This window comes from Petromyzon marinus, chromosome 15 (genome assembly GCF_048934315.1).
Source record: "Petromyzon marinus isolate PM22_M1 ecotype Great Lakes invasive population chromosome 15, UKy_Petmar_22M1.pri1.0, whole genome shotgun sequence".
Taxonomy (NCBI): domain Eukaryota; kingdom Metazoa; phylum Chordata; class Hyperoartia; order Petromyzontiformes; family Petromyzontidae; genus Petromyzon; species Petromyzon marinus.
The window spans coordinates 16,118,645-16,130,899 of NC_133681.1; the positions used below are offsets into that span (position 1 = coordinate 16,118,645).

Here is a 12,255-nt window from a genome sequence, read left to right on the forward strand (position 1 = left end):
AGGTGTGGATGATGGGTGGATGGGGGGGCAGTGTGAATGGTGGGTGGATGTGGGGAGGTGTGGTTGGTGAGTGGATGGGGGGGGGCAGTGTGGATGGTGGGTGGATGTGGGGCGGTGTGGATGGTGGGTGGATGGGGGGGCAGTGTGAATGGTGGGTGGATCGGGGGAGGAGGTGTGGTTGGTGAGTGGATCGGGGGAGGAGGTGTGGATGGTGGGTGGATGGGGGGGCAGTGTGGATGGTGGGTGGATGGGGGAGCAGTGTGGATGGTGGGTGGATGGGGGCTGTGGAGGGTTGCTGGATGGGGGGGGGGTGGAGGGGGGTGGGTGGAGGGGGGGGGGCAGTGTGGGGGATACCGAGCGGGCTGCCTCTTCCGGAGCCCCTAACGGAAGAGGAGGCGCCGGTGTCGGTGTGGAGTTAAAATGGCCGCAAAGTCGGATGGAGTTGGGTACGGCGGCGGCGGTGATGTTGGTTGTGGTGGCGGCGGCTGCGGCGGTCTTGTCGGTAGATCGGGCAGCGGCGGCGGCGGCGGCGGCGGCGGCGTCATTGTCGTGGGAGGACGAGGGGGATCAGGAGGCATTGGGGGAGGCGGCGGCAGCAGCAGCAACAAAGGCGGCGGCGGCGGCGGTGGTCGGGCTGGCTTCTCGCAGCCTCACAACCCCAACTCTGGCGCTGTCCGTGGTGCTGGATCAGCTGCTGCTGCTGCTGGAGGTGGCGGCAGCGCCACGGACTCCCAGCACCACCAGGGCAGCAGCGCCTTCCACATGTGCCACTGCTGCGACTCGCTCTCCTGTTACTGCGGCTGCGAGAGCGAATGCCTGCGCTCGTTGCTCAGGCGCCGGCTCGGCCTTCGCCGTGGCCGCCGCCGTGCTGCTGCCGCTGCCGCCGGCGGCGGCGGCGATGGAGCTGCCGACTTTGACCCCGACGCCGCCGGCGACGTCGAGGACGACACCTGCTCGACCGCCGAGGATTTCGCTTGGGTGGTGACGGCCGTGCTGGTGCTCTTGTCGGATGTTGGCACCGACCTGTGGCTGGCCGCCGATTATTATGCCCGCCGGGACGTGTGGTGGTTCGGACTCACTCTCTTCTTGGTGCTAGCCCCGTCGCTCGCCGTGCAGGTGGTCAGCTTCAGGTGGTTCGTGCTGGACTATGCGGCGGCGGGACTCTCCGTGGGGCTCGGCACGACCAGGTCGAGGAGGCCAAGCCATCTGGTGTGCCGAGTGTGCCTCTGGGCCTGGCAGAGTGTGCTGCACATACTGCAGCTCGGACAAGTGTGGAGGTAATGGTAACGCACACACCCACTCATCCATCAACTCATCAATCCAACCAGACACCCACCTATTAATTCATCCACTCACTCACTCACCTATTCATCCACTCACTCACCCACTCACTTACCAACCCACCGACTCACTCACCAACCAACCCACTCGCCAACCAACTCACTCGCCAACCAACCCACTCACCAACCAACCCACTCACCCACTCACCAACCAACCCACTCACCCACTCACCAACCAACCCACTCACCCATCCACTCACCTATTCACCCACTCACCTATTCACCCACTCACTTACCAACCCACTTACCAACCCACCCACTCACTCACCAACCAACCCACTCACCAACCAACCCACTCACCAACCAACCTACTCACCAACCAACCTACTCACCAACCAACCCACTCACCAACCAACCCACTCACCAACCAACCCACTCACCAACCAACCCACTCACATACCCACCCACTCACCCAAACACTCACCAACCCAGCCAGCCACCCACTCACACACCCGCCCACTCACACACCCGCCCACCCACACGTCCACCCACCCACACGTCCACCCACCAACCTCCCACCAACCACCCACCAACCCACACACGCACTCACTAACCCGTGCACCTATGCACGTGTTTAATTTAACTTTACTGGGAATTCTGGTGTTTTGTGATGGAATGGAATAAGGGTCCCCACTGTGTCCCTCAGTGAAACATGGGTGATGATGGGAGATGGCCTCCTGGAGTTTATTGTGGCTGATGGGGACCCCCCCCCTACATTGTTCCAGTTGAATCAACAGGATTTCTATTGGGATGCCATAGGGAGGGCAATAATACATGGGGGAAAAACAACTCCATGGTCAATATATATAATTATGCCATATGGGATAAAATCTTATATCCACTCTGGAAGTGTTTGCATATGATTTGAAAGTAACTTTTAAATGTTAGTGTGGTTGTGACACCAATACAACACAGAGAAGGATGTCAAAGAATGTCAACTTGTACAAAACGACTCCAGTCTGGTAACTCAGCACTTTAAGACAGATAGCTTTTTTGTAAACCGTTGCGAAATATAATATTGTTGAATTAATGGGTTTCCTACATACGATACAGTGTTAGAATGTAAATAGAACTGTGAAATGTGCAAAATGGCTAAGTAACAAGTGTGTATTTTGCATTTTGGGCAGGAAATATAAGCGATTTACTATTTTTACCGTGAAAAATGTATATGCAGTACAAGTTAAAAGTGGATGGTGTCTGTAGGAACCATTATAAGCTGTAACAATGTTTTTATCACACCTTGCACACATTTTGTACTGTCAAAACACACACACACGCACAGTGCACAATGATTGTGTACTCTTGTGCATCACTTTTCACTACACACACACGTAAACTGTACTGGGATTGTAAATGTTCTCGATTTGCTCTCCAACACACCGGTGTGCTGTACTAGTAACGAATTGGCATGTTCTGTTTACGTGACAAATCTTACTAATTGGCTGTGTCGGGTGGTGGCGAGTTTAACGACACATTTATATATTTACACGATCTAACCCAAAAAAATCTCATTATGGACATAAACTGTAGTTAGAGTGAGTCCATGACCAAATACAGCATTCGCACTTCTACATATCGACATAAACATTTAAACCTTAACCATATCCTGTTTTTATTTTTAGGCCTTATTACTCTCACATGCAACACCATTTTTCGACTAGTATCACATCAATCGACTTGGAAGTACCGGATCAACCACTAAAAGAAGCTGGCCATGTCGCTACACAAACCTCCACATCTGAACAGGGTACATTTCATAATTGATACGCAGGTAATTTTTAACTTCGCATCGCTATGGATGGTGACTGCTGCTTTCACGATTAAGACAACGTTGACCTATGATAGTGACAAAGAATGTTTAAGATGTAGTTGGACATCATATTCGTTCAAAATTTTATTCCAGCATTAGGTTATTCTGTCACTTAACCCTAAATGAGGATGCCTGTTTTGCTACAGAGCATGTTGGGCCTCTCATGGCGATAAAAGGCTGAGCTTGGTTCGGGCAAAAGTTGTGGTTTGTTTTCAGCTGCTCATTCAACATTTAAAGCCATTTCAAGCCATCTTGATTATCAACCCAGCTTTGGCTTATTTTAAACCTTACCTTATTGGAATTGTCTTACTGCAATAATATATCTCGGGGCACGTAATAAAAAGCCACGGTGGCATTGATGCTAACAGTGGATAGGTTTGAACTGGAAAGATACATAATGTGACTTTTTAGTTCAACCTGCACTGTGTAACTCCTCTGTCACCTCACCTTTCATAATGCTTTTGAGAGCCACCCTTTCTGGAGTAATGAACGTCACTTGTCATTATTGCATGCCCTCTACCGTTCAATCATGATTCGTATCAACATTGTAAAAAAAACGAGAAGCACAATAATGGTGGAAGTTAATCTTAATTAAGAGAGTGGTGTGATAGCACAGTGACTCTGCGCACTTCGCTACGGAGCCAGCTACTTAAGTTCAATTCCCAGCCATGGTTAATATCAATGGTGGGTAACATCTGAACTGGTCCAGGCTCACCCCCCCCCTCACCAATCTGGAATGACTAGCGTGGTAAAGTATGGTCAAGCAACACCTGTGACCGACATGGCATGGGAAGGTCTTCATTGTGAAGTGGAATAACACTGCACTGTCATTAATTTTAATCGTAAGAATATCATTGTTTTTTTGCACGTACATTGACGATATCAGGGATTGTTTCGCAATCAGGGATTGTTTCACTATCAGAAAATGCACTTTACATTAAAAATATGTTATCAAGCCCTCTGAGTGTCAGATACCTGCGAAAACCCGGTTTGATTTTTGTTAAGTATGAGTAACAAATAACAAAAAACATGTAAAATGCATTTTGAATTTCTACCATTTAAATGCAGTTGTCATCCATCCAAAGACAAAAGGCACATCATGAGCAAGAGTTGCATCCTCTATATTGTGGCAGTGGTTTGCAAAGAATTCAGTTTGTCCGATTGATTCCATTGTGCGCTCAACCATATATGCGATGGTTTAAAACTGACATCTGTTATGATATTTTTGGACAGCTCTTTTACAGGATTTAAACCTACAATATTTTATACATTTTAAGGCAACTAATCCTTGGAAAAATGACGAACATTAATGCGCATTTAGATGGCCTTAATTTTTTTTCAAGCATCAACATTTGACATTCTCCAGGTGGCCTGGCAATTACCGTTGCTAAATGATTATAATGGAGCCACTTGGATATTAACCAGCAGTGACAAGTGGAGTTGTGTAATTGCCATATGCCAAGTATTATTTATCATGCAAGCACATTTCATGGACAATGCTATTCCCTTTGGTCAACTATGTAACTGCATTGTCATGGTTAGTTTTTCATAGAAAAGAACTGGATTTCTGGCTGTGAAGAATCATTTTTTTTGCATCAATAATTGTTGTGCAGTTATATTGGACGAGACTATTTTGTTGTTTTTGACGGAAGTACTTTATATTAATTTCATTAAAATTGTGATTGTTTTACCACATGGATACGCCGTGACAATTTATAGACAGGTATTTAGGTTCACAATCCTGTGCTTTTATTTCAAGATATAAATTCAACCGAATGCAATGTCTAAGACTGGTACCATGCAAGTGTTATCTGATTTAAAACAATCGAAAATCCTAATATCATTAACCCATCAGTTACATCACAATTCATATATTTTTGTATCCCTGCTATCGGAGGGCTCCAGTTATGAAACAGTTGTTCGGCCGCTGCTGCTAACACTCATAAAGAGAGCAGTCTGAAGATACGTCTAAACTCAGATTAACTGCTTGCCCTGTCTCACCGTTCCCCAGCCAGCCTGCCTGCCAGCCGGACCCGGCACTGAAGCCATGACAGAGTTGCATAATTGGTGTCGTTGAAATTCCGGGCATGGCTTTGCGAGCTGGCGCGCGTTGCACAGGCGGAGCGAGTCGCCTGAACTTGAGGTTGAATGGGCCGCCTTCAGCCCGGGTGACTGCTAAGAACAGTAACATTGGAGCAGCACCTGCTGTCTTTGTCTCATCGCCGGCTGTCTGTTGAGTGCAGACACTGTCCAACAAATCCCTAATTTCGATCGCATGTATTATCCCCCCAATGAATAGTGAAGGACATACTGGCACATTTATGCCTAACATAAATTTTTTGTTGTTACAATAATGAAATATATTGCAATAATATATTGAAGTAATGAAATGCACATGGACCTTCATATTCCTTTAACAAAACAACAATTGCCATGTGTATAGTGCGTAACATTGACATTCGCAAAGTGCGCAAAATAATTAAAGCAATAACCTTGCACAATAGCATCGAACCCTGTAGGTTTTTGTCGTTACATAGTATTTTTTATTGTAATAAGAAAAAAAGCTAAAAGTGATTGAGAACTCTACTGTTTGATTTACTTAAATCATAGCTGCACTTGCAATCTGTCTAATTGTGCATCCTCTGTCCACAAACCAGAGAGGAAGTGTACAGATGATTAGGCTTCTTCCTCTTGGCTTTTGCTGTACCCTGATGTATATTTTAAGATTTTGATCACCTTAGTGCAGTGCTGTGCTGCATCGCATTCCACGCTGCTTTTGAATGGGTACAATTGTTGGTCACGTTTATTGCTCGGATATCTCCAAACATATCATGGTATCACATAATTGACCAACGTAACGAATATTTTTTGGGGAAACAATGAGAAAAAAATGTTACATTGTTTTGGTGCACATCTGTTTGTATGTATGAGCGCGAAGCTTAGTGTAGCGGCGAGCGGTCGTGTACTGGTTAGCACACTGTGTTCCGAACCCGGCAATCTGCGTTCAATTCCCGTTCGCGGCCAACACCGATGACGAATATGCTAAGCAGTTCTGGGCCTCACCTAGGTCAATACAGCCTTCAATGTGTAAACATTGACACGTGGGGCGACAAAGGCGGCCGGGCGTGTCACTGGCCACACCGCGCCTTCTTAGGTCCTCGTTAACAGCACTTTGCTCCAACGGTAAGTATAGCTGTACGGGGGATCTGTTCACACGTGGTGTATCCAGCATGTTACGTAATCGGAAAATGTAACGTACGTGCTGTGTGTAGCCAGCAGCTTGCTAATTTAGCTATCGGCTTGGCTCCATCTGCTTTCCTTAAAAAAAAGGACAGTTCTTAATGTGCTGTGCACCACTGGTCCAACGATTGACCACACGCACATGGAGAGAACACGTAAAGCTGAGAAGCGACATCATAGATGATATTGTACTCAGTGTCTGAAATGGTTAATTTCCCAAGAAGACCGCCTTTTTTTTTGCTGCAGTATGCTGTATGCATGGGAATGGATATTGATTATGCTGAACATACCCTGGAGCAAAAGCTGTTGAAATTGTTATTTTGATTTAACAAAGTTTGCTTAGTTTAACACGTAGGCTTTCGCGACCAATATAATCCATAATACAGTACAGGCTTTTTGGATTAGATCGCGTAAATATATACATGTGTCGTTAAACCCGCTACCACCCAACAGCCAATTAGTAAGCTTTGTCACGTAAACAGAACATGCCAATTCGTTACTAGTACAGCACACCCGTGTGTTGAGCAAATCTACAACATTTACAATCTGAGTAATTGTAAATGTGTATTTGCTCTCCAACACAGCGGTGTATGCTTTTAAATGAAATGGAACGGAAGTTGCAAAGCGCGCAAGCAAAAAAAAGCATGTCGGAGAGGCACACCGAGTGACAGAAAAAGGAAGACACGGGTTAGGAGACACATGAAATGTAGAGACGTCACATCGACTGCTTAACACAAGTGGGGCTCGGACCGGATATGCACGGCTGGAAGTGGGGGGGGGCTTCAGTTTCAGTTTAGTTTCTTTATTTTGGTATAGCCCTGTGAGCCATTCGGCTCTTGAATCGGGTGCAACCACAACAAACAAAAAAACAAAAACACGAACAAGAAAAACATCTTAAAGTGACAATGTGACTGTGCAAACAGAAAATCCATGAAAAAAACAGCAAAATATTCCTGAAAAAAGCACCGTACACCAACGCTGTGTGCAAAAAATCCCAGTGGGATGCAAGTCAAACAACAACAACCACAAGAAAACTTCGATTAAGGCCATCAGTCTTACTCCGTACTACAACAAAAACAAACATGTCCAAACCAAAAAACTTTTCGAAATCACCAAAAAATAAAGCCATAATTGCAACGTAACAGTGATCATAGGGACTGTGACCGGATTTTTACAATAAAACTACATAAATAACATGTAACACCAAATCCTAGAGCCATAGCTGGCTGCATGAGTTACTCCACAACAACAGAAGCATCAGTCGGAGTATCACATTTTTCAATGCACCTTTAAGATCAGCACGCTAAATCAAAATACAGATAATACTTTGCTGCGTCATCCGGAGCGAAATTTTTTTTATTTTATTTTACGCCAGCCAATGAATAGCAGTGGCAGCTAGGGGTGTACAACTCCTCTATAGCAGTTTTGTGAGAAGATCTCATTGGTAGCGATTCAAGTTGCAGTTTATTGGCAATAGCATTCCAGACCCTGGGGGCATCAATAGCAAAGGCCCTTCCTCCAGTTTTTGTACGGCAATAGGGAATGTGAAGCTGGTAAATGAGCGAAGACCTGAGGTCAAATTTGTTCTTTGAACACAAACCCAAGAGCACGTGCACCGGAGAGACGAAGCATTGTGACATCACAGGACCGTCAGAGATGATGCATTCGTTAGGGGTGGCTTTTATCCGGCAGTGGATAGATCATGGTTGCTGAGAAATTTTTGTTGTTGATTAGCACGTTTAGGATTTTGACAATTTTTACGTGAAATTAAATTGCTTGGAATTCATCATTCACCCATGATGTTCGTGTAAATCTTTAATTGTCTGTTAGATGAGAATGTGGGCATGCATTTACAATAAATCGAGGTAATTTTAATTGCTGCGATTTCTAAATTGTGTTCATCCCTCGTCTTGATAATCAAAGAAACGACGAGAGAATGTGGGTAATGTAAATACATTTACAAAGTGGAATTTTATTTTGTCGTCTGAGGAAATGTAAGTGTTATAGAGGTTCATAGCATAACAACTATCATAAAGTGACAAAGAAAAGTATACATTTTTGATTGCATTTATTGACCAAAAAGATGGTATTCTAAATAATTAATAAGAGTTTGGTGGGTGTTTAATCTATTACACATTTGTTCATTTTGAGCTCTGTGCATCTAACGTGCAATTATGGTCATGCGTAGGCTTATCTACAGTATACGTGTACTGTAGTGAATGGTTTGAAATGAATGCTGTGAGCCCACTTGCAATTCCGGACACATGTTTACCCCAGGGTCTTTGTGCCATTTTATTTTCTTCTAAATGCAAGATTTTTTGTTCCACATAAAAACAGGTTTGTTCGTATCTCTAAAAGTTCGTAAGTCGAATATTCATAAGTAGAGGAGTCTTTGTACAATATTGCTGTGGCCATTCTGCTGAAATGTATCGCTAAAGATGTGAATTTTAAGGAACGTGCCAATTGTTTCAACTGTCATGCCTGGAGATTGAACTGGTGACCTCCGGACTGTCAGTCCGGTGTGCTAACCATGACACCACAACATCTAACCAAATTATAGTAGAGCTTTATATATTTGTAGTGAGCCCAACTGAGTCGCAGACGTTCCTTTTAGAGGCAACACCTTTATTCGTAACACCGTAACACAAAGGGATAACTGCCCCTTTACCAGATATAACCTAGGGTGGTGACCACCCAGCTAACTACACTATACAGGGGAGTTACTGCTATGAAGGGTCTCCGACCACGGTGGTCTCTCGTAGGACGAAGTGCTCCCAGCTTGAGACGCAGAGCTTCCAGCTTGTAGGGGACCCGCCTTATATCCCTCTACGGTCGGGGCCGCTCCGCCCTTGGCCCCGCCCGCCTTCTTGAACATTCCCATTCCCGATCCCTCTCAAGATCTCTCCCCGGATACGTGATCACCCACTAGTCCCCCCACCTGGGGCCCCCTGTGTGGACATTCAAGATCACGTGTCTGCGGGGTCAACCAGAGTGCTACGGCCCGGGGAAATCCTTCCCCTGGGCTGACACTCACCCCCTACCCCTCGGGGGAGCCCCCATCACACGCTGTGCGTGGTGCCCGCACCATCCCAGTGCTCACCAAGCCCTGCTAGGGCTGGTATACACAGCCACCCACACGGTGCTGTCCACGATGTAGGAACATCGAACGGCACGACCCTTCCGGGCCGGCACCATACAGTGACATCTCTGATGTCACTACATATTTGTTACAGTATACACACATTCGCACGGTTGATTTTAGATTATATTTATCATAATATACAATGCAATGCTTTATCAATAAGGATAGATTCGTTACGTTCGGCACTTGCATCAAATCGTGAATGTGGAAATGTAATGTTTACTGTGTATGCAAATTTAATTGGAATGCGACGTGAATGCTACATTTATTGACCAAACTATTGTCTGACAGAGATGGCGTTGCGCAAGATACGATTGGAGATTTTAATTTAGTGTGACTTGGGAAACGAGTAGTTTTGCCACTGGAACTTTTTATGCCTAATCTTGCATTTTTTTGTGTTCTTTAATTACCTCGAAACTTAAGAAAGATACATTTCATATTTGAAATTATATGATTTCTTCCCTTTTTAAGTTGCTCATTTGTATTATGCATGTTTTTCTCGGATGCATTACGTCTGTCACGGAAACGGTGTGTTTTGTATTGATGGAATCCGACTTAAGGGCTTCTTAGCTCACAGGGTACTTCGAAATAAACTGCAGAACTGAACTGAGGCAGGAAAAATTCGATGGAAAAGAGCAATTCTCAGTGAGCCGGAAATTTGTCTGTTCGGCAAATCTACGCTGCAGTGGTGGTTTGTGGGGGCGATGAGGCTTTAGGAGCCCGATACAGAATCCACCTAATGGCGACGACTGATATTGTCTTGGCGTGACAACCACAATGGTACAAACGTTAAAATAACGTTACTTTTCTTTTGAATTAGTGACAGTCGCCTCGCATAGTTACTGTTCAAAGTGGGCGTGTGTGTGTGTGCTGGCAAACGGTCACGTGCGTTATTGCACTGAATTACTGTGTGCGTGTGTGCCGAAAAGTGAACCCAGAGAAGGGCGCGAGCAGGCGAGTTATTTTTTTTAACTAAAGAATAATGTATGATATTTTTGTCTCCAATTGCTATTTCGTGGCTGAGGGCTGGCCATTTTAGTTTTGTCGTGCCGTGCTTGTGTTCTGAGATGGTATTAACCATCATACAGGTTTTGTTGGGTTAGATCAGGTGAATATAAATGCGTCGTTAAACCCGCCACCGACCGACACAGCCAACTAGTTAGGTTTATCACGTAAACAAAAACATGTCAATTCGTTACCAGTACAGCACACCAAAAAAAATATCTTCTGGATAATATTGGTCGCGAAAGCCTACGTATTACATGGTATTCCTTGCGTGGTTTTTGTTTTTGTGCAAGTCATAATTTTTCACCTTGTTTTTTTCTTCCACCCACCCCCCCCCCCATTGGCTTTCAAGTTACTGTGAATGATGAAATCATCCCGCGTGCAGGCGCTAGGCGGATGAAGAAGGTTGGTGGCGGAATTTGAGAGGCCTTCATCCAGCAGTAGATTCACATTCTGTTGCATATCATTATTTCGTTATATTTTGTGGTGCATCGTATTATTGGTTGTTATATGGTGAACTCTTTTTGGAGTTCACCGTTGGGCATTCCATATATTTGTACACGACTTGTCAACAGCGTAGGTGTTTCTTGTAAGTTATCCCGTACAACTATTTATTGGAGAAAATGAGCAATATGCATTTATTGTACGCTACTAATAATAATTTAACTTATACAGTAAATTACTTATGGATTTTGTGGTTGGAATGGTGGTGCAGTGGTTTGCGCTGTGCTATGAACCTTGAGTTCCGAGTTCAATTCCCAGACAAATTTCTGCTATTTCAATCCCCCCCATATGCTCTCTTCTAAAATGGGGGGCGTTACACTGCCTTTTATTTTTAAAAATGTGTTCCAAGTAATTGACCACAAAAAGTAGTCGTTTTATACAATGTTTAGTAGATGAATGTACTCGGGTGACTAATCATCACAGCTTCATAAAAAATGGTTGAAAAGAAGTTAACGTGTTTTGTGTTCTGAGTATAACCTGGCCACCACCTTTGGCGCTCTCTTGAATATTATCCAAATAAGCATCGGGGATGTGTCTCTGATTTTCGGATAAATCCTAAGTAACATTTAAAAGTCGGACCAAGATATGATAGAGCAATTTTTCATTTTTTGTCTGGTTGATCAGAAGGTATGACACCACATGAAATTACATAATTGGTTTGTCACTTCCATGATTTTTTTTTTAGTTTCCACATGGCATCCAAATTATTTCAATCTGAAAACTCATCCCTAATAAGCATTCAATGCTTTGACAAAGTTTCTATTCAGTCTTTACCAAATGCATGGCCGAATGAGATTGTTAAATTGGTTTGATCTTTTGATCATCACCACTACGTGTTTGGCATTTCTCCAAATGGCAGAATTTGAACATATGCCGTATATGTAATGTATGTTCTTAGTCCAATTTCCACTTGAATGGCATTGACATCTCGCCGGTGAGACTGCAACAACAATTAAATGTTCTGATAAACATCCCATATTAAGCCTTTTGTTATCGTCCGCGGGAATGTGACTCTGGTTTCCTGCCGGCTGCGTAGCAATTTCTCCGCACCTCAAGGCTCTTAAAATGTATCAAGCTGTAAAAAGGGGGCTTACGTAGTTGTTTCAGAATGTTTTTTGTACTTAAAAAAAATCGTGACAGCAATTACACTGCATAACTGTGTAAATTTCCTATGACATAAATTTATCCCAGTATGCTGGTAAAGAAAACAATCC

The 12,255-nt window shown here is 44.3% G+C and overlaps 1 protein-coding gene across 1 annotated transcript in view; it reads left to right on the forward strand.

The window, feature by feature from the left end:
* The first annotated feature begins 373 nt into the window (after positions 1–373).
* The window catches only part of LOC116942728 (XK-related protein 6-like), a 90,241-nt gene continuing 78,359 nt past the window's right edge, over positions 374–12,255 (forward strand). Inside the window, exon 1 of the mRNA XM_032955016.2 lies at positions 374–1,277. Within this exon, the coding sequence (XP_032810907.2) occupies positions 421–1,277 (857 nt within the window). The 5' untranslated portion in view covers positions 374–420. The remainder of the gene's footprint in view (positions 1,278–12,255) is intronic.